Source organism: Cetorhinus maximus, chromosome 3, assembly GCF_964194155.1.
Source record: "Cetorhinus maximus chromosome 3, sCetMax3.hap1.1, whole genome shotgun sequence".
NCBI lineage: Eukaryota > Metazoa > Chordata > Chondrichthyes > Lamniformes > Cetorhinidae > Cetorhinus > Cetorhinus maximus.
Window position 1 is genome coordinate 51,641,502 of NC_135881.1, and position 23,139 is coordinate 51,664,640.

Sequence of the window (23,139 nt, forward strand, 5' to 3'; positions counted from 1 at the left end):
CAGGAGGGTATATCTTTTTTATTTATTCATGGGATGTGAGCATCACTCTCTAAGCCAGCATTTATTGCCCATCCCTACTTGCCATTGAGAAGGTGGTGCTGAACCGCTGCAGTCCATGTGGTATAGGTACACACAGTGCTGTTAGGAAGGGAGTTCTAGGATTTTGACCCAGCGACAGTGAAGGAACAGTGATATAGTTCCAAAACAAGATGGTGTTTGACTTGGAGGGGAACATGCAGGTAGTGGCTTTCCCATGCATCTTCTGCCCTAATCCTTCTAGGTGGTAGAGATTGCAGGTTTGGAAGGTGCTGTCTAAGGAGCCTTGGTGAGTTGCTGCAGTGCATCTTGTAGCTGGTACACACTGCTGCCACTGTGCATCGGTGGTGGAGGGAGTGACTGTTTAAGGTGTTGCATGGGGTGCCAATCAATTGTGCTGCTTTGTCCTGGAAGGTGTCGAGATTCTTGAGTGTTGTTGGAGCTGCACTCATTCAGGCAAGTGACATTAGTACGTCACACTCTTGACTTGTGCCTTGTAGATGGTGGACAGGCTTTGGGAAGTCAGAAGATGAGTTACTCATCGCAGGATTCCTAGCCTCTGACCTGCTCTTATAGCCACAGTATTTATATGGGGCTAGTCCAGTTCTGTTTCTGGTCAATGGTAACCCCCAGGAAGTTGATAGTGAGGGATTTAGTGATGGTAATGCCATTGAATGTTAAGGAACAATGGTTAGATTCTCTCTTGTTGGAGATAGCCATTGCCTGGCACTTGTGTAGCGTGTATGTTCCTTGCCACTTACCAGCGGAAGCCTGAACGTTTTCCAGGCCTTTCTACAAATGGACACGGACTGCTTCTGTATCTGAGGAGTTGCAAATGGTTCTGAATATTTTGCAAACTTCAGCGAATATCCCCTATGATGGAGGGAAGGTCATTGATGAAGCAGCTGAAGATGGTTGGGCCCAGGACGCTACCCTGACCATGACTGACAAGGGAATGCTGGCCATGACTGACATAGGAAGTTAAGGATTGTCTAATATTAAAAGAAAAGGATTATAAAGATAATAAGTATTAGTAAACATGAGGATTGAGAGGTTTTTAGAATACCGCAAAAGAAGACCAAGAAATTGGTAAAGAAAGGGAAAATAGAATATGAATTTTGCTAGAATCTAGCAAAAAACATAAAACGGACTGTAAGAGTTTGTATAGGTATGCAAAAGGAAGCATTTGGCTAAGACAAATGTGGGTCCATTACAAGCAGAGTCAGGAGAATTCATAATGGAGAATAGAAAAATGGCAGAGAAGCTAAATGAGTCTGTTTTTACTGAGGAAGATACAGGAAATCTCCTAGATTTCAAGATCTAAGGGACTAGGGAGAATGGGCAATTGAAGGAAATTAGTATAAGTAAGAAGGTTGTATGGGAGAAATTAATGGGACTGAAAGTTGATAAGTCCCTGGGACCTGATGTTCTGCATCTGAGTGTTGAAAGAGGTTACTATAGAGATAGTGGATGCATTGGTGATCATTTTTCAAAATCCTATATTCCTGAAGATTGGAAGGTAGCAAATGTCACCCCACTATTTAAGAAGGGAGGGAGAGAGAAAACAGGGAACTACTGACCTCATCAGTAGTAGGGAAAATGCTAGAATCTATTACAAAGGATGTGATAAATGGACACTTGGATAATCGTGATCTGATTGGGCATAGTCAGCATGGATTTGCAAATGGAAAATCATGTTTGACAAACTTGTTGCAGCTTTTTGAGGATGTTACTAACAAAATTGATAAAGGAGAGTCGATGGATGATGTATACCTGGATTTTCGGAAGGCTTTTGATAAAGTCCCCCACAGGAGGTTGATTAGCAACATAAAAGCACATGGGATAGGAGGCAATATACTGGCATGGATTAAGGATTGATTAACAGGCAGAAAACAAAGAGTAGGAATAAATGAGTCATTCCTGCGTTGGCAGGCTGTGACTAGTGGGGTACAGCAAGGGTCAGTACTTGGGCTTTGACTGTTCACAATATGTGTCAATGATTTGGATGTGGGGACCAAATATAATATTTCCAAGTTTGCGGATGATACAAAGCTAGGCAGAATGTGTGTTGTGAGGAAGATGTAAAGGGCTACAGGTGGAATTGGACACACTTAGTGAGTAGGCAAGAACATGGCAGATAGGATATAAAGTGGAGAAATGTGAGGTTATTCGCTTTGGTAGAAGGAACAGATGTTCAGAGTATTTCTGAAATGGTAAGAGATTAGAAAGTGTAGCTGTACAAAGGGACCTGGGGGTCCTTGTCCATACGTCACTGAAAGCTAACATGCAGGTGCAGCAGACAATTAGGAAGGCTAATGGAGTGTTAGCCTTTATCGCAAGAGGATTTGAGTACAGGAGTAGTGAAGTCTTCAATTGTATAGAAACTTGGTTAGACCGCACCTGGAATACTGTGTGCAGTTTTGATCCCCTTACCTCAGAAAGGATATTATTGCCATAGAGGGAGTGCAACGAAGGTTCACTAGACTTGTTTCGGGGATGGTCTTATGAAGAGAGATTGGGGAAACTGGGCCTGTATTCTCTTGAGTTTCAAAGAATGAGAGGCGATCTCATTGAAACCTACAAAATACTTAAAGGGATAGATAGGGTAGATGCATGTTTCCCCTGGTTGGGGAGTCTAGAACCAGGGGACACAATTTCAAAATAAGGGGGAAGTCACTTAGGATCAAGATGAAGATAAATTTCTTTACTCAGAGGGTTGTGGATCTTAGGAATTCTCTACCCCAAAGGGCCGTGGAAGCTTAGTCATTGAGTATGTTTAAGGTAGAGATTGATAGATTTCTGATTAACAATAACGTAAAGGGTTATGGGGATAGTTTGGGTAAAAGGCATTGAAGTGTTCGATTGGGCATGATCATATTGAATGGTGGAGCAGGCTCGATGGGCTGAATGGTCTTCTCCTGTTCCTATCAGTGCTGGGACCTCAACTGTTTACACTTTATATAAATGATTTGGATGAAGGGATGGTTGTCAAATTTGCTGATGACACAAAGATAGATAGGAAAGTAAGTTGTGAAGAGGACATAAGGAGGCTACAAACAGATGTAGATCGGTTAAGTGAGTGGGCACAGATCTGGCAGATGGAGTATAATGTGGGAAAATGTGAAATTGTCCATTTTGGCAGGAAGAGTAAAAGAGAAGCATATTATCTAAATGATGAGAGATTGCAGAGCTCTGAGGTACAGAGGGATCTGGGTGTCTTAGTGCATGAATCACAAAAGGCTAGTCTGCAAGTACAGCAAGTAATTAGGAAAGCTAATAGAATGTTATCATTTATTGCATTTATTGAATATAAAAGTAGGGAGGTTATGCTTCAGTTGTACAGAGCACTAATGAGGCCACATCTGGAGTACTGTGTACAATATTGGTCATCATATTTAAGGAAGGATGTAAATGCATTGGATGCAGTTCAGAGAAGGTTTATGAAACTAACACCTGGAATGAGCGGGCTGTCTTATGAGGAAACGTTGGACAGACCAGGCTTATATCTGCTGGAATTTAGAAGAGTAAGAGGTGACTTGTTTCAAACATATAAGATCCTGAGAGGTCTTGACAGGGTGGATGTGGAGAGGATGGTTCCTCTTGTGGAAGAATCTAGAAGTAAGGGTCACTGTTTAAAAATAAGGGGTCATCCATTTAAAACAGATGAAGTGAAATTTTTTCACTCAGAGGGTCTTGAGTCTTTGAAAATCTCTTCCTGAAAAGGCGGTGGAAGCAGAGTCTCTGAATATTTTTAAGGCAGAGGTTGATAGATTCTTGGTAAGCAAGGATTGAAAGGTTATCGACACATGTTAATATTCTTGCTGCTGATTGGTCAATACATTAATGTTCTTGCTGCTGATTGGTTAGTACATGAACTGACCTATTACCAACTAATCAGCAATAAGATCTCTCCCTTTTTCCCATCCTCCACTTTCACCTATTCCAGTCATTCCCCCACACGATGGGCAGTGTATGCTGCCCAAAATGTTGAGGTATTAGTTCTTCCAAGGAACTTGTTTAACATTACAACTGCTTTTTTCAGAGAAAAATTTTACCTGGTGTAACTGTAAATTTATCTTCCCCAGAAGTGATGATATGAGGTCTTATGGCACAGTGGTGGCGCCCCTGCCTCTGAGTCAGAAGCCCTGGGTTCGAGTCCCATCCCAGAACTTGATAGCCAAGAAAGGTGCATTCCTAACGTGGCCAAACAGGTTGATTATCAACCTGAAAATCCTTCCAACATCTACCAATGACAGACAATAAGAGTAGGAGAGATTTCTGGTCAGCCATGTGCTGGAAAGAAAGTTGGAGCCTCTACCATCACTATCCATAGCTGCAGACTACAAGTTGCCGTAGCAACTCAGGCTTGCTGAGTGACCTGTAACAAAATAGACGATGGTGCAAAGACAAAAAGGGTGGTAATGGGGCAAGTAAAGGAACAAAGGATGGATAGAGAGCTGCCATAAATGGGTAAATGGCAGAGAAAAATCATTCCCAGCTCTAGCTGTTCGATTAAATAGCCTGAGTCATGACCTGAAGCTATTAAAATCAGTGTCAAGTCAGAAATCTGTAAAATGCCTAATTGAAAGTTGAAATTCTGTTTCTTGAGCTTCCATTAAGCTTCATGGGAGCAATGTAGGAGCCTGAGGACAGAGAGACCAGAGTGGGACAGGAAATTAAAATGACAAGAGACTGGAAGCTCAGGGTCATGTTTGTGGACTGAAAGAAAGTGTACTAAATTCAAAGAAGCGGAAGTAAAATCACTGTTTCACCTGGAAAGAATATTTAAGGCCCTGGGCAGCGGGAAGGGAGAAGGTGAAAGGCCAGGTATGGCATCCCCTATCTATCATGACCATTGGTAACCAGGTTAAAAAAAATTGGTAATAAGTTTTCATTAAATTGTCAGTTACATTTAAGTGGGGCCCCTAACTAATTAACGTTTACCCTCTTCTATCCTAGAGACCTGTTGTAATACTGCTGACTTGCTAACTTGACACGGGCTAGGAAATAAACTTGGTGTCTTCCTATCCATGTAACTCCGTTTGATGCCATATTATGCATTTAACTTCTTCTATAACTAATGGCAATCTAAATTAATTTTACCAATTCTGTGTAATTGCTGTGCATTTATTGTATGTAATTGCCTGTACATTAATAAAACCTGGCAAACAATTCTATCATTTGTATTGCATAATTCAAATGTATCTGCACTCATTAAGATTGTGTGGATATTGGTTGGTTTTGAAATGCATTATAGATTGTTATGCAATTACAGATTTTCATCTGATGAGAATTACAACATTTGAGTAACTCTATTGCAGCTGCGAACTGTATTCTAAGTCAGCTATGGCACACAATTAAATGAACACGAGTTTAAATCAATATTAGTGAATCTTTGTGATTAGAAATTACTACAGTGACATCAAGACTTCATTACATTAAGGTATCCTTTATGGTGACATTAGCATTAGATGACCAGAAAAAGTTCACATTATAAAACAGGATACGTTTATGCTGGAATAGTTCACTTCTGCCAGGTGAATGGCTGACGTAGTCATTCAAAAGTAGCATAGTCACCACTGAGTTTTAAACAAATCATCATCTAAGCAATGAATTCTGTTTATAGTGCATATGGTTCTTTAATCCTCTTTTCCTATGAGATATAAATAACAGACAATGATGGTTGACCTCTTGTAACTCCTCTCTCATTACTGCCCAGTGTCTATTTTTCATTTGTGAAGCATCTTGGGATATTTCAGTACATTAAAGGTCCTACATCAATGTCAAGTTATTATTGTTTGCGTTTCCTATGATGACAGGCATGTTCCTTTGGCGCTACCATATATGGTGTCAATTTCCCAAAGACGTGAAATTGGGAAGTTTTTAATGCTGATGTATAAATCCTCTAATCTCAAAGCAAACACATTTTTCTCTTTCCCACACTGCACACCCCCCTCACCCCCACCCCCTTTTTGTTGTACAATGCTTATAAAATGCTTTGGTACTTCAGAAGGATGACCCTGGTTAAGGCATTTTCATTTGCGTCTTTGTGGGGAAAGCAATCCTGAGTATTAAAATGGTTTCATACTTGAATTTGTTTTACTGGTTTAAAAACTTGCTTCCCTCTAACTCTTTTCCTGATCAATGTCCCCATCATTGCATAATTTCTGAAGCTGCCCATTAAAGGAAGACAATTATTCACTAAGAATTTGATTCGAGCATTTCCTGCTAGTCCACAGAAATCAACAAGATATTTAATTTTTTTGCCCAAGCACTATCATTAAAACCATTGTGTAGTATGCTGGAGTATTTCAGAGCTTTCTTAATTTTGGTCAGTCATTGGCCAGGTTCTCACATGACGAAACTGTTTTAGTACTCGGGATTGCTTTCCTCACAAAGACGCAAATGAGAATGCCTTAACCAGGGTCATCCCTTTGAAATATCAAAACACTTTATAAGCATTTACAAAAAAGGGGGTGGGAGTGTGCATTGTGGGAAAGAGAAAAATGTGTTTGCTTTGAGATTAGAGGATTTATACATCAGCATTAAAAACTTCCCAATTTCACATCTTTGGGAGAGTCATAGATTGACACCATATATCGTAGCACCAAAGGAACATGCCTGCCTTTGTTCTCTTCAGGGATACTTTCAGGACATCCCTAAAGTATTTCCACTGTCCTAGGAGTTTCCTGCCATAACAGGGTTCTGAGTAGAGCAGTTGCTTTGGGAGTATGGTGTCAAGTGTGTTATCTGTATGTCCCACCCAGTGGAGCTGGCTTTGAGCCATTAGCTGGGCAAGTTGGCTTGGAAGAGGCTGCTGTTGGACTGCCTTTTTTTGCCACCAGATTTGGAGGATCTTGCGAAGGCCTCACTGGTGGTACTTCTCCAGTGCTTTGACATACCTGCTGTAGGTTGTCCAAGTCTCAGAAGCATATAGAAGCACAGGGATCTCTGCTGCCCAGTAAACCATGAACTTGGTCTCGGGTTTGAGAAGAAAGACTGAGCTGGCACATTGGAGATGATGAATTTTGTCACCTATGTCTGACAAGAGGGGCTCTCAAGACATGTAAAATGGTCCACATTTCCAGGATCTCACCGAATAGCTAGATGGGAAGAATCAATATCAGAGCTAATGCTAAAAAGAGAATGATTGGACCATGTAAGTGAGATGTTGTGTACCAGCTAAGAGTAGGATGTTCATTTACAAATTGTTTACTTCCTTTTTCCCAAGACAGGTAAATATTAAGTAATTTGAAAGCTTCGGGGCTTTTAAATGTTAAAACAACTGTGAAAAAGATTAAATGTAACCTCTTATAATGAATAGGTCTTTTTTGAAATAGTTAGCAACTTTCAGCTTAAGTCAGGAACGTTGATGGAATCTGATTTTTCAAGGAATAAGATTTTTAAAGGTCTTTTGGAAAAGGAAGTTTAATGACAAACAGCTGCTTTGGCTCATGATATCCAGCTTTAAGAAAAAAAAAATCACTATTGATGTTCTGCCAAGAAAAAAACATTTTTTTCTGATAAATTTATTTTCCTCTTGAGGATTCCTAATGTGCACCAGAAAAATGAAACTTCTCACTGACATCACCATGGTTTAGCTGCAGCCTTCAGAGAAAGCAGCGCAGCCATTCTGGAATCGTTGATGGAGAGGGATGCAGCCAATTTTGGGAGTAGACCATGACAGTCAGACAGAAAAAATGTGCCCTTGAGATTGTGGAAAAAAACAAATAGACAGAGATAAAAAAAAAGATTAAGACTGCTAGAAATCCGAAATTAAACCTCAAAATGTACAGGGCGGTTAAGAACTGAAAGAGAAGAATCATCAGAAAGCCACACCAAACCACCCTCTCTTCTAAAATAAGCCTAATAGCAGCATAATTACAGTTCATTTCAGAAGGAACAGCCCATTGGGTATTTGGGGAAATTAAGTTAGGATTTTGCCACCTTGTAGGTTAAGAACCTGAGAATATTGAGAGCAATCTGCTTGGAGTTTGTAATCTTGTGTTCTGTATTTGCTAGTGTAGGGGGCAGCTACCACCTCTTACCTTTGACAGCAATAGCCTTAATCCTCCTCCATCTGCTGACATTCTTGGTCTTGCTGTCTTGACCTTAAATAGAACTCCCACATCTCCTCTGTTGCTCTAAGCTGTATCCAAAGCATGTGTTTTTCTTGTGAAAAACATTTCCTTTTGCATCAACAAGTTTTAATCTTTATATAAAGTTGAATTCTATCAAATCCTGGACAGTTTACAAGTAAACATTTTGTATCTGATTGGAAATCCTTTATCACCTAAGATACCAACCTCTCTTTTTATTGCAACCCTTTTTTGTGTGTTCCATTGGTACTACTTATGGTCAGAAACCTTCAAACTTTCTTCTTGTGTTCTTTTTAAACCCCAAGTGTGCATGTTGTTCCTTATACCCCTGTGCTTAATATGATGAAATTAGATGACTAAGCTTTGTGTTACCTACTATTTGCCTCCTCTTGTGGTTTTTAACCTTGGTGCCTGTAGTCGGGCTCTTGGCTTTGGCTTTAGTTTTTCGAAAAAAACTTAGCTTCCTCTTTGCTTTAGCTAACTTAGCAGTGTAGAGCATACCTTCATTTAGTTGGCCATGACTGAAAAATATATAATCTATGTTTTACTTCTATCCACGTCTGCCCTCTCAGCTTCCGCTGGATCTTCTCTCATCCACCACCCCTGTCCCCCTACACCCAACCTCACCAAAAAAAGTCCTTGCTCAGATTTTTTTTTTCATCAGGTATATTCTTCTGCATATATCAACAAAGAGGAACCTTTTTCATTGGTCTATCATTGCCGTTAAAAATGTGGCATTGTACCCCTGACTCCTTTCTAATCCTTTCCTTAACACAATTTCCAGAGTTGCAAAGTTAAGACATTTGAAAAGAAAGCTAGTTTCCTTTTGCTTTTCATACACCATTTGTGGCAAAAGCTTTACAACTTCACAGCTTCACCTTTCAACCTTTTAATATAATTTTACTCGCCCTCCAAATAAGAACATAAGAACTAGGAGCAGGAGTAGGCAATTCAGCCTCTCGAGCCTGCCCTGCCATTCATTACGATCATGGTTGATCTCATTTCGGCCTCAACTCCAATTTCCCACCCCCTCCCCATAATCTTTCAACCCATTGCTAATTAAAAGTCTGTCTATCTCCTCAAATTTATTCAGCGTCCTCGCATCCACTGCACTCTGAGGTAGTGAATTCTTCAGATTCACGACCCTTTGAGAAAAGTAATTCCTCCTCATCTCTGATTTAAATCTACCACCCCTTAGCCTAAAAAAAGCTATGGCCTCTTGTTCTAGAATGCCCCAGAAGGGGAAACAGCCGCTCCACGTCTACTTTGTTTATCCCCTTTAGCATCTTATATACCTCAATTATATCTCCTCTCATCCTTCTAAACTCTAGCGAGTATAGGCCTAAACTGTTCAATCTCTCCTCATAAGACAAGCCCCGCATCTCTGGAATCAATCTAGTGAACCTCCTCTGAACCGCCTCCAGTGCAACTACATCCTTCCTCAAGTAAGGGGACCAAAATTGTGCACAGTACTCCAGGTGCGGTCTCACCAATGCCTTGTACAGTTGCAACAATACTTCCTTATTTTTATACTCTATTCCTTTAGCAATAAATGCCAAAATTCCATTTCCTTCCTTATTACCTGCTATACCTGCATACTAGCTTTCAGCAATTCATGCACGAGGACACCCAGATCCCTCTGCACTGAAGCATTCTGAAGTTTCTCTCCATTTAAATAATAAATCACCTTTTTATTCTTCCGACCAAAATGGATAACCTCACACTTATCCACGTTAAACTCCATCTGCCAAATTTTGGCCCATTCACCTAACCTGTCCATATCCATTTATAAATTTCTTATTTCTTCATTGTAACTTACTTTCCCATCCATTTTGGTGTCATCTGCAAATTTAGCTATAGTACCCTCTATCCCTGTATCCAAGTCATTAATATAGATTGTAAATAGTTGAGGCCCAAGGACCGAACCCTGTGGCACCCCACTAGTTACAGCTTTACATCCATTTATCCTGACTCTCTGCTTTCTGTTGGTTAGCCAATCCTCTATCTAAGCTAATATATTACCCCTAACTCCGTGTGATCCTTCTGGAAGTCCAGATATACTACATCTACAGACTACATCCCCATTATCCACTTTGCTTGTCACATCTTCAAAGAACTCTAGCAAATTAGTCAAATATGATTTACTCCTTCATAAAACCATGTTGACTCTGATGGATTGCGTTTTGACTTTCCAAATGCCCCATTACTACTTCCTTAGTAATGGATTCCAACAATTTCCCAACGACAGATGTGAAACTAACTGGTCTATAGTTTCCCACTTTCTTCCTCCCCTGCCCCTTTTTGAATAAGGGCGTTACATTAGCATTTTTCCAATCCACTGGAACCTTTCCAGAATCCAGGGAGTTTTGGAATATTATAGCCAATGCATCCACTAACTCTGCTGCCACTTCCTTTAAGACCCTGGGATGTAGGCCATCAGGTCCTGGAGACCTGTCACTATTTAATCCCAGATCAAATTTAATCTTCAAATGATCATTCAGCTCTCAGAATCACAAGACAATGTCCCTTTTAAGAGCTTCTGTCATCTCAACAGATGGATCTGGTGATCTCCTGCTCATATATACTATTTGTATATCTTAGCTTGGAACCTTGCTCAGTTATTTTTGCCTCCTGAGCCCTGTTGTTTCCCTTTACCAGAAAATGTTCTGCAGTTTCTCTTAGTTAGAAGTGGTTGTAATTTGCAGTCCATTTATTTTCAGCAGAAAACTGTTAGGTGTTTTGTCAATGGTTCTTGAAAAATTATGGAATTTATTTGACAATCTATAATATTTTTGAATAAGTGATATAAATATACTAAGATACAAACAAAAAAGCTATTTACATCACTACAAAATACAAGCATTATAAATGAAAACCTGTACTACTGATGCATGACAAGTGCAAAGAAGAGAAAAGTACACATGTGAGATGTGCAGGAGAACATAATTACCACATTGAAAATCTTGCATTGCTTTTCAACTACTCTTGCTATCTTGACTGGCACGTGTGCTAATGGCTTAAGACTTAATAGCTTAAGAAATGTTGTGCATCTCTGTTCAGTTCAAAACAATAAGAGGCCGCAGTCTTAGAAACCTTGGTGCAAAATTTGTAATGAATTCCTGATTAACAGCCATAGGGATTAACACTGAAGATGAAATCTGAGGATATTGAATTACATGTTATTACCAAACCACTTTGTGGGCACTGGTCATTTAAACCAAATTCTGTTTTCCTTGTTTGATCTTCCACAGAGCTGTCTTATGAAAAAAGAAAGGGAAGGGAAAGAACTGACTTTTATACAGTTCCTTATCATATCACTCAGGACATTGTACTTCATGTCCAAGCAATTATTTTTGGAAATGGAGTCTGTTAAGCTATTTAGGCAAATAAGGCAGTCATTTTATGCACAGCAAATTACAGCAAACAGTAATGAGATGAATAGCAAATTAATCTATTTTTGATTATATTGTCTGAGGGAAATGTTAGCCAGAATAGTGTCCTACAATTTTTAATGTCCTCCAACTTCAGTTCAATATCTCATCTGTGCATTCCTTTAGTATTGCAAGAAAGAAATTCTTCACAAACGCAGTGAGCAACATGTGGGAAAGACTTATAAATAATGGAAATAAAAATCTTGCTAACATTTTGAGAAGTAATTTGAAGGTGTGGTGAGGCTGGTGTTGACATCTCTCAGGATGGACAAATTAATATTAACCAAATGGCGTTCCTCATCATAATTGTCTTGAGGTGTTGGAATTGATAAAATACTTGATTTAGAATGTTGTCAACTGGGTCAAATTGACATCACCTCCTGCATCAATTATTTTGAGGCTTAGCATTTTTTTGAGCCTTGGTCGTTTTTTGTAACCCTATTAAGTCCTGTTTTGCAAAGATCCTTAAACTTATGTTGCAGAGAACATAAGAATGTAAGAAATAAGAGTGGGCATAGGCCAAATTGTAGGACACTATTCTGGCTAACATTTCCCTCAGACAACATTCGGCCCCTTGAACCTGCTCTGCCATTCAATAAGATCATGGCTGATCTGATTGAGCCTCAACTCCACTTTTCTGCCTAGCCCCCATAACCCGACACTCTTGTAGATCAAAAATCTGGCTCATTCAGCGTTGAATATATTCAGTGACTCAGCCTCCACTGCTCACTGGGTTAAAGAATTCCAAAGATTTAATGACCTTCTGGGAGAAGAAATTCCTCCTCATCTCTATCTTAAATTGGACACCCCTTATTCTGAAACTATGCCCCGAGTTCAGGATTCCCCACAAGGGGAAAGATCCTCTCAGCATCTACCCTGTCAAGTGCCCTCAGAATCCTGTATATTTCAATAGGATCACCTATTGTATAGGCCTAATTTGATCAACCTTTCCTGTAAGACAAGCCCTTCATCCCAGGAATCAACCTCGTGAGCCTTCTCTGAATTGCCTCCAAAGCCAGTATATCCCTCCTTAAGTAGGGAAACAAAAACTTGTACATAGTATTCCAGGTGTAGTCTCACCATTGTCCTGAGCAGTTGTAGCGAGACTTTCCTACTTTTATACTCCATCCCCCTTAAAATAAAGGCCAAAATTCCATTTGCCCTCGTAATTTTTTTACAGTACTGCATGCTAACTTTTTGTGATTCATGTACAAGGACACTCGGATCTCTCTGTACTGCAGCATTCTGTAGTCTGTCTCCATTTAAATAATATTTTGTTTTTTTATTCTCCCTGCCTCACATTTTCTCACGTTATACTCCATCTGCCAAATGTTTCCCCACTCACTTATGAATGCCCCCTCCTTGGCCATCAAGCCCCTGGGGTGGGACCTTGGTCTGCAGATTCTGGCTTAGAGGCAGGGGTGCTACCCAATGCACCACAAAACCTCCTCTTATCTTTTGTAGTAACCCTTTTGGAAATCCAAATACACTGCATCTACTGGTTCTGCTTTATCCACCCTGCTTGTTACATCCTCAAAAAACTCTAACAAATTTATCAAACATGATTTCCATTCCATAAAACCATGTTGTCCCTGCCTGATTGTATTGCAATTTTCTAAATGTCCTGCTACTACTTCCTTAATAATGAATTCCAGCATTTTCCCAATGGCAGATGATAGACTAACTGACTTATAGTTTCTTACTTCCTGATTCCCTCAAATAGGAGCGTTACATTTGTCATTTTCTAATCCACTGGGACTTTTCCAGAATCTAGGGAATTTTGGAAGATTATATCCAATGAAGCCACTATCTCTGCATGGTCTTCTTTAAGACAAAGGGATGCAGGCCACTAGAGGACTTGTCAGTCTTTAGTCCCTTTAGTTTTCCTAGTACTTTTTCTCTGGTGATAGTGATTGCTTTAAGTTCCTCCCTCCCTTTGCTCCTTTGATTTTCTATTATTCTTGGCACACTGTTGTGTCTTCTACGGTGAGGACAGATACAAAATACTTGTTCAAAATCTCTGCCGTTTCCTTGTTTCCCATTTTAATTCTCCAATCTCATCCTCTAAGTGACCACTGTTTTCTTTAGCTACTGTCTTCCTTTTTACATATATTTAGCATTAGTTTTGTTATTGTTTCACATGTTAAGCAATTGCTAGATATTTTTTTCCACTTTTGCTCCTTTCTTCCAGTTCTCCCTGACCTGTCAACTTTGTTTTGTAATATTGGAGTCCTCACATGCCTATTATCAAATTGATTTTTTGCAACCTCTACTTGTTTAAACAGGTGTTTCTGTCTGTTTAAGGACACAGGTGTCACAAACTGAACATATATGCTGACATTCTTTGGGAAGGGAAAGGAATATTTTGATTATAGGAGCTTTCTAATGGATAAAATGTCACTGAATAAAAATGTGGTGCTAACATTATTAACTGAATTACAGCCGTGTAACAAATTTCTAGGGGTTATATATATATATATATATATATATAAAAGTAACCTGTCTAACCTTTGAATTTTGTTGTTACTTTTACTAAACTGCTCCTGATTTGTTGAAAATTGTTTAGCTTTGAATCACTGGTTTGCGGTTCAAAGACAGGCAGAAACAAGTGGTGTGTAGATTCAATGTAGCTAATATTGCTAGAATTATGGAGCTAAGAATGAAAATTGGAATTTTTTTTAAAAAACACTTATACAGCAAAGTTTGGAGCAAATGGAGGAAATGTATTCATGTTAACTTTTGTTAACTTTTTTTTGTAATTATCAGTTTGGTGCTTGGAGTTATAACAGGTGAAAGAAAGTAGTAACTATTGTTACGTACCTGACAGTGCAACTATCTTTCGCACAAGATGTCCCAAACATCAGTGACTGCAAATCTGTTTTCGGTGACTTTGGTAGATAGAGGAATGTAAGTTAAGAAATCTGGAAAGCTCCCCGCCCTTCAAGTAGCACCATTGGATCTTTAATATCTACCTGAACCAGCAGAGCAGGCAGACAGGGTCTCGGTTTAAGATATTTATTTCTGCAAACAGTATCGTCGGTAATGCAGCAGACCCTCAGTTTGAAGTGCTGGTCTACATTATGTACTCGAGCACTGGGATGAGACTTGAACCTCAGCTGCCTGACTTTGGTGTAAGTATTTTGCCAACTGTGCCAAGATGACACTTGGTAATACTACTTATTCTTTCCTTCTCCATTCTTTGCTTTTTATTTTAAAGCTTTCATTCCTTAATAGCTCGTAGCCAAAGAGGTGAATGGCTAGCCTTTTCCAGCTGCCACTCTCAGTCAACTGAGAGCTCACTGGATAAGAGCTCATAAGTACACTAGCACATTATCCCAAAAGATTACAAGACATTCAATTCACCATCGAACACTGAGATCTGTAAGCTGTTTCTTTTCCTTTCAGAATTCAGTGACACGGAGTGCTCCCTTTTCAAATGACTCACAAGGTCGAAGTGGAGCTCGTTTTCACACCACGTATGACAGGAGATATGTGGTCAAAACTATATCCAGCGAAGATGTGGCTGAAATGCATAACATTTTGAAGAAATACCATCAGGTAATACTTAGAAGTTAATCGGGTAATGTGTGAAAAAGTGAACACGCCCTTTTTGTTTTTGTATTTAATGGTAGAACAGTGCTGCTCCCTTGCACTGATGAAAATAATTATGAAAAATGAAATTTCCCAAGGCACTTCACAGGAGAATTATGAAACAAAGTATGACACGAGTTACATGAGGAAATATTAGGTCACATGTCCAGAAGCTTGGTAACAATGGTAGGTTTTAAGTGTCTTTAAAGAAGAAAATCAAGGTGAAGAGGCGGAGCAGCGGAGCAAAGGAATTCCAGAGTTTGGGGCCCAGGCAACTGAAGGCACGGCCACCAATGATGGGGCAGTTCTGATTGGGGATGCACAAGAGGCCGGAATCAGAGGAGCGCAGATATCTCGGAGGGTTGTGGGGCTGGAGGAGATTATAGAGAAAGGGTGGCAAGGCCATGAAGGATTTGCACATGGGGATGAGAATTTTAAAATTAAGACGTTGTTTGACTGGGAGCCAATGTAGGTTATTGAGCACAAGGGTAGGGGAACAGGACTTGCTGCGAGTTAGGAGATGGGCAGCAGAGTTTTGGATGACCTCAAGTTTACGGTGGGAAGAATATGGGAGACCAACCAGACGTGCATTGAAATAGTGGAGTCTCAAGGATGACTGATGATAGTGGCCTCCTTTATCTCAAATTTTGCACAATGGCAAAGTTCTTAAAGTAGGAACTTTGTGATGTTTGTTTACCTTTTGCTACAGGAACGTTATTTGCCACAAAAGAGCAACGCATGGAAATTATGCTTAAAGCAAGTGTTGTTTGAGCTTCATGTGACAGCACTTTAGTTTTGAAGATCTTTTTAACAAAGGAATGCTCCTTGTTTTGAAAAGAACTTGTAAAGTTTTTGAAGACAGTTTAGCAACGATCTTCAGCTATTCTGTTTTGTGAGGAGTGTTTAACTTTACAGCACCATTATAGTCAAGTTTCTAGTCTGTACCCAAGGACCATTGGTCCACCAATGCCTGTGTGAGGATCCCTTTTCAAAATTGGACTACCTTGAAATATACAGAAGAGAAATAAAGTATAAACAACACTAAAACTAATATATTAATGCAAACTGAAAATAAAATCTCTCGCAAGAAGCTGTATAAATTAATTTTGAATTGTGTTCAAAGATAACTATTTGAAAGTGTTGCAGATCCATATATGTTAAATTATTAAAATATCATTATATTAAAATATGATGGCAATACAACACTATTGTAATAGTATGATGTAATATTTTAATTTCCAATAACACTTGGTAGAAATTCCTACCAAAAATCATGCGGTGTCTTGAACAAAAGGCATACAACCATATAAACTGGTGGGAAACTTCAGTAAAATGTACAGATTTCTAATTGGTGGTCACTTGGTTTGTCATACAAGAACTCATCATTGTAGAAATGGCATTGTAATTTTGACTAAGCAACTAATTAAATAACTTGAGGTTCATTCAGCCCTCATACACAACCTCCTCCGCCTTCAGGTACCATGTCCTAAGAGGGCGTTGGCGACATTGGATTTGTCTATGATTATGCTTGGCAAAGGACTGTAGTGGCTTGCCATTGCCTTCTGCAGTATAGCTGACTAGGAAACTCTGGCTCTTACCGCTTGTCATCAGGCATATTGGAAAGACTTACAGGCTAATAATCAATCTGTGTGGCCATATTATGAACGCGCCTTCCATGGCCATCAAGGTCCAGAGTGGGGCTTGAACCCAGAGCTTCTGGCCCAGAGATAGGGACGCTACCATTGTGCCACAAGACCTCCATTCATCCACAGCACATTTCTACATCAACAAATTTGACTGATGCAAATCAGTTTGAATTGGGGCCTGGTCTTTTTGGGGAATTTGACTGAAATTATAAATCAATGTAAAATATGTGTTTTTGAGTGTACAGTTTTAATATTTTGAAGTATATTTTCAGAAATCATAAAACATTTAGAGGAACCAAGCCCTTTTATAGTGCCATAGACTTCAATACAATAGCCTGCTCACCAATGGATTACATGCAGTTATTCAGAACTCACACTGCTGTTTTAAAGAGAAATATAGCCTTCATGCTACATAATTTTTCAGTATGGATGCATGTTTACTTTATTATGATATGTTTTCTGATTTTTAAACAGTTGACAGGGTAAGGGGAGGATCATTTAGTCTTTTGTGAATACTTTGTGCTTGTGGAAGAGAAGAATTTTTATGCTGCAGAGCGAAAGACCTTTTTATTTCATTCATATCAACCCCTCCTAGTTCAGATATGACACAGTCAGACACAGAGTAAGGTTTCTTAATGTTATGTTGCCTGTCCAGAAGAGTAGCCCACCTGCTCAAGTCTGAATTTTTCTGTTTCAAACACACACTGCTTGCATACCCCGTGAATGAATAAATTATCAAAAATGTTTGTCCACTGGTTGCTTGGCAGAGACCTCCTAGCTATAACTGAACAGTCCAGCTTAATCAACTAAAAACAGCCCTGCTTTTCCTCACTTGTAGATGATGCTGAATGTACTCTCTGTTTTTTGTTATTTTCTTTGCACATTAATCAGAGTTGGTGCATGTCTTAAAACCGTTCAAGTGCTAGCTTAAATCCTGCCACAGAAGTGTATGGGCAGCCATGTCAACTGCAAGGTGCAGCCTGCGGTGTCCCATATTTTGGCATGGCAGTGAAAGGAAGTTCACAGATGTGCTAAGTAGAAGACAAGTAATTGGGTACTGTACTGTATAGTGTTTTGGAGTGGTGGGTGATCATGGTGTGGGATAGGGAAGGGCTCTGGGCCAAGTGCTTGAAAATGGGATTAGAATAGATAAGTGCTTGATGACCAGCATGGACATGATGGGCCAAATGGCCTGTTTCTGTGCTGTATAACTCTATGACAAGGCATTGTTCATTGAAATTAGGAGCAGTTTAATGTTGTGTGCCCATTTCTATAAGGAACTGGATTCAGATTGTTCAAATTATTTTAAGGAGAGGACCCTTCCAGCAGAGAGGGGAGATTTTGACCACATTGGTGGACTGGATTCAAATCTAGTCCCTAAGGTGTGAGAACAGTGTACTGCTTGGTTTGACCATTATTTACCTTTTTTATAAGTTTAACCATTTGTACTTCTCTGGACAGCCATAGCCATCCATTATGGCAACCAAGTGTATAGACACCCCTGTTAAACCCCTGACAGCCAGGTGGTGAAGTACAAGACCAGAAACTAATCTTTACTCAGTTTTAGATTTATTCGCAGAGTGAAACACTGTAAGTGTATTGCTCCGAACACTATTCCTCCACCAGTGTCATTAAATGTCTCTTTATAATACATTTACACAGGTGAGTTATGTCACATATGTTTTGCCCCCAGACAGGTGCTTAGCTTAGTGTCTAACTACGTGCTAGCCATTTAGCTAACTGAGCTAACCATCCCCTCTAAGTCTCTCTTTATATGTAGTATAGGAATCATGCAATCAATACCCTCTACCTGTATATACTTAACTTTAATTCATATAATTAACAGCTTATATTAAGGGGTTACTGAAGTAATGCAGGGGGCTGCGTTTTTCCTATTTCTTTTTGATTGGTTAGACAAATCTAAATTATTCGCTCCGTTTTTCATCTATTTTTGTTGCGCACTTTTATGAATATCTCGACCTAAGTTTGAACATTGTAGAACTAAATGTTTGTTTGTTTCTCTATTCTCCTCTTTGTGCTCCCTGCAGTACATTGTGGAATGTCATGGCAACACCCTTATTCCACAGTTCCTAGGAATGTATCGACTGACAGTGGATGGGGTTGAGACCTACATGATTGTCACAAGGAATGTCTTTGGCCATCGGCTCCCGGTTTACAGGAAGTATGATCTGAAGGTAATGAGGGTTCTAAATTTGGTTGTTATAATTTTTTGCAATTAGTAAGTTAACAATGACTCTTCACCCTTGATTTTTTTTCTATCTTATCAGTTTTTTTTCTGATTTCCATTGCTTTTGGAAAAAAGATTTCTATCTGGCACATGTCGATAGGACATGTAGGCTACAAAATTACAATAACTCAAATTTCCCAGGAACCACTTTAAAACATTTCAGCACGTTTCTTGAAAGTAATTTTCACAAGCCCTTTCAGTAACCATATTGATTCTTCAGCTTCCGCTTCTTTGATTTTTAATTGCAATGTTGCTCTTTTTTCTTTATTCTCTGTAGCTGAAGACAGTTTCTTTCATTTACTTCTATATTTCTTTACATCCCCACCCATTCCCTTTCATTTTTAGCCTACTTTTTTTCTCATCATTCTTTTATTTATTTCCCAGCTTAATCTTTTTCCTATTTTCCTTTTCTATTCCATTAGCAACCGCTCCTACTAATTCAACAGAATTAGCGACTAGCAATGTGCTTCTTCCAGCTAACAAACTGTAATTACTATAGGCAGCATTGATTGCATGTTCCAACCATAATTCTTCCCTCCCCAGTTTCCTTCCTTATCAAATGCACACTCACCAGCAATTGCCTCCTGCTCCTAATCATACAATTAAAACACTCCCACTTTCCACCCGAACAATCAGCATGGCCGACTGGTTCTACATTTATGCTGTAGCGATCCATCTTAGACTAGTAGCATTAGGATGGCATTCAATCAGGCCATATCCCGTTTACACTGCCTGACTGGAACCCCAACTGTCCTGCTTAGGAGATAATTCTGTGCCCATATGATTAAATGCATGTGCATAGCTCCTGTCGCAGAGGTTTAAATTCTGAGTCTTTTCCAGGGGGTCCAGGAGAGCCCCTAACCATTCTCTAAACTAGGTTTGCCACTGCTCTGGAATTACAGTCCATGTGGTGTTAAATTCCAAGTGAAACTGCCTCCTCCCAAGGTGTCTGATACCTTTGCTCCGAAGCCAGGTTGGGCTTTGGCAATGAATTTCTGCTCAACTTTAGTATTACTTAAAAGTGGTAATGTTTCAACATAAACAGGTTTTAATTGACCTACAATTGAGCCCACGCAGTGCAGCCCAGTTTCTACCAGGCTGAGAAAGAATACTACTCAAAAGTGAGAGGCAGGCATACAAAACAACTCACCTTCCACTCCTTCCCAATACAAGAGAGATTAGAGGCCTTAATCATTGTATGCAAGCCACAGAGGTAATATATCAAGTTTCTTCTTCCTACTTTATAGTTGCAACCCTTTCCCTATACAACAAGCAAGTAGAAAGACATTAATTTTTATGCTTTAACTTCCATGAGCAACACACAGATGCTGTACATAGATGAAAAAAAATTAGACAGTTTCTGGTGTTTTCTACAAATTATTTTGCGTTTTTGCATTTAAAAGTTGGTGGTCCACTAAATAGCAATTAATTGAAGCATTTGTGTTTGTAGTAATTTCTGGACCATTGCCTTTTTTCTTGAACAAAAATAAAACTGAAAATATACTGCTCTACCAGCCTTGACCAGCCAATGGAGAGTGCAACAGGCAAGACCCAAATTACACTGCTGGTTGTGATTCTTATGGGTGCTTCACAAGCCCACAGAGCTACACTGACTCAGGGGCTATTCTGTGGTAGGAGAATACAGACAACACAGCTGTTTCTTCATGATAATATAAAGACTCAGTTCTAAGTTTATTAGTTACCAGGAGATCCAGCAGACTTAAATGCTTCTAATGTAGAGAATTTCTTTTAAGGATGAACAGCTTGTAATAAGAATCCTGTTCGCCAAAAATGTGAAGTTAATGGGGAAAACATGTCAGTAGCTGGAATCATGCCTGATGCAAAGAAACTAGTGGTGGTCATGGGTGAATCATCACAGCCCAGGATATCACTGCAAGAGTGTGTTAGGAAATTGTTCTCAGTCTAACCATCTTCAACTTCATCAATCACCTTTCATTCATTATGAGATCAGCAATGGGGCTCTTTGCTGCCAATCCACAGTGCTCAGCTCCTTTCACAGGTTGATAGTGAAGCAGCCCATGCCAGTCTACAGCAAGACCTGGGTGGCAACCAGGCTTTGACAGACAGGTGGTAGGTAATATTCAAGCCATATAAATGCCAATGTAATTAATAATCATTGCCAACAATTGAGAACTCAGTCATCTCCCTGTACTCCCCACCATCAATATTTCGGAGGTTACCATTGACCAGAAGCTGAAATGGAACAGCCAAATGAACGATGTGACTACAAGTAGAAGGTCAAAGTTGAATGCTTTGTGATTACCGGCTCGCTTTGTGATTACCGGCTTGCGTTTTTAATCCTCTCAAAAGTTCCTCCACCAGCTGCAAAGCTAAAGACAGGATTGTGACAGAATATTCATCACCTGTGCAGATGGGTGCAACAGTAACAGCACTTGAAGCTGCACACTGCCTAGGAGAGAGGAAGCTAGGGTGCTACTATCACTCATTATGCAGTATTGAAATGTTGACTGCAGCCTGTGTATTCTATGTACATTCTACAAGATTCATTGCACTTCAGTGGCTCCTCTACCATCATGACAACCAAGAGCAACAGTATTGTGGGGGCATCAGCTCCAAGTTCCCTTTCAAGTCACGCCATCTTGACTTGGATCTAAATCATCATTCATTTGTTGCTGTGTCAGTACCCTGGAATTTATCAGTTTACTTCACTGTAGGACCACCATCACCAGAAAGGGTACAGCAATTCAGGAAAGTCCATTGACAGCTTTTCAGGGCAGCTGGTACAAACAAGAACAAATAGTTTTTTTTAAATTCCCCATCCTTCCTCTGTATCTTTCTCTGCTCTTCGTTTTAATCTACGCAGGCACGGAGTGATTAATGTGTGAATTAGGATTCCAAACAGAATAGTGGAGGGAAAAACTTCAGAATTATTTAAGAAACAATTGGATGCTACAGTTCCTTCATTCTTGTGACGATCTTCAGTCCATGACCCCTTGTTATAATTTCACCAAACTCTCACTAGTCACCATCTCAAAGCCTAACCTAATTTTGAAGACAACTTATATAGTTGTCCTATATAGTGCCTTAACGTAATGAAACATCCCAAGGTGCTTCACAGGAGCATTATAAAACAACACCAAGTCATAGAGGAAATATTGGGTCAGACGACCAAAAGCTTAGTTAGAGAGGTAGGTTTTAAGGGGAGTCTTAAAGGAGGAAAGTGAGGTAGGAAGGTGAAGAGGTGTAGGGAAGGAATTCTGGAGCTTTGAGCCCAGGCAACCGAAGGCATGGCCACCAATAGTGGAGCAATTATGATTCAGAATGTACAAGAGACCAGAATTAGAGGAGCAAAGATATCTTGAAGGATTATGGGCTTGGAGGACATTATAGAGCTAGAGAGGGCAAGGCCATGGATGGATTTGAAAACAAGGGTGAGGATTTTAAAATGAAAGCATTCCTTGATCTCGGCCAATAAAGGTGAGCAAGTACAGGGGTGTTAGGAAACGAGTCATCCTACGAGTTAAGACACGGGTACCAGAGTTTTGGCTGACCTCATGTTTACGGAGGTTAAAATGTGGAAGACCAGCCTGGAGTGATTTGGAATAGTCAAGTTTAGAGGTAACAAAGGCATAAATGAAGGTTTCAGCAGCTGATGAACTGAGACGGGGTGAAGTCCAGCATTGTTATGGCGGTGAAAGAAGGCGGTCTTAGTGATGTCACAAATATGAGGTTGAAAACTCATCACAGGATCAAATGTGACAACAAGATTGTGAACAGACTGACTTAATCCCGTTGCCAGAGAGAGAAATGGATTGGGCGTTAGGGAATGGAGTTTAGAGTGGGGACCGAAAACAATGGCTTCAGTCTTTCCAGTATTTAATTGGAAGATATTTCTGCTCATCCAGTATAGGATATCAGATAAGCAGTCTGATAATTTAGCAACAGTGGCGGAGTCAAGAGAGGTGGTGGTGAGGTGGAGCTGGGTGGCATCAGCATACATGTGGAAACTAACATTGTGCCTTCAGATGATGTCACCAAGGGCCAGCATGTAGATGAGTGGCTCATCCTGTATTGGTCCACACCTTCACTTGGCTTTCACCTGTGCC

At 39.8% G+C, this 23,139-nt stretch overlaps 1 protein-coding gene across 1 annotated transcript in view; it reads left to right on the plus strand.

Moving 5' to 3' along the window:
* The window catches only part of LOC144678509 (phosphatidylinositol 5-phosphate 4-kinase type-2 alpha), a 237,280-nt gene that overhangs the window by 169,649 nt on the left and 44,492 nt on the right, over window positions 1–23,139 (plus strand). The window contains exons 4-5 of the mRNA XM_078538269.1: window positions 14,972–15,124; window positions 18,852–18,998. Coding sequence (XP_078394395.1) covers window positions 14,972–15,124; window positions 18,852–18,998 — 300 coding nt within the window. The remainder of the gene's footprint in view (window positions 1–14,971; window positions 15,125–18,851; window positions 18,999–23,139) is intronic.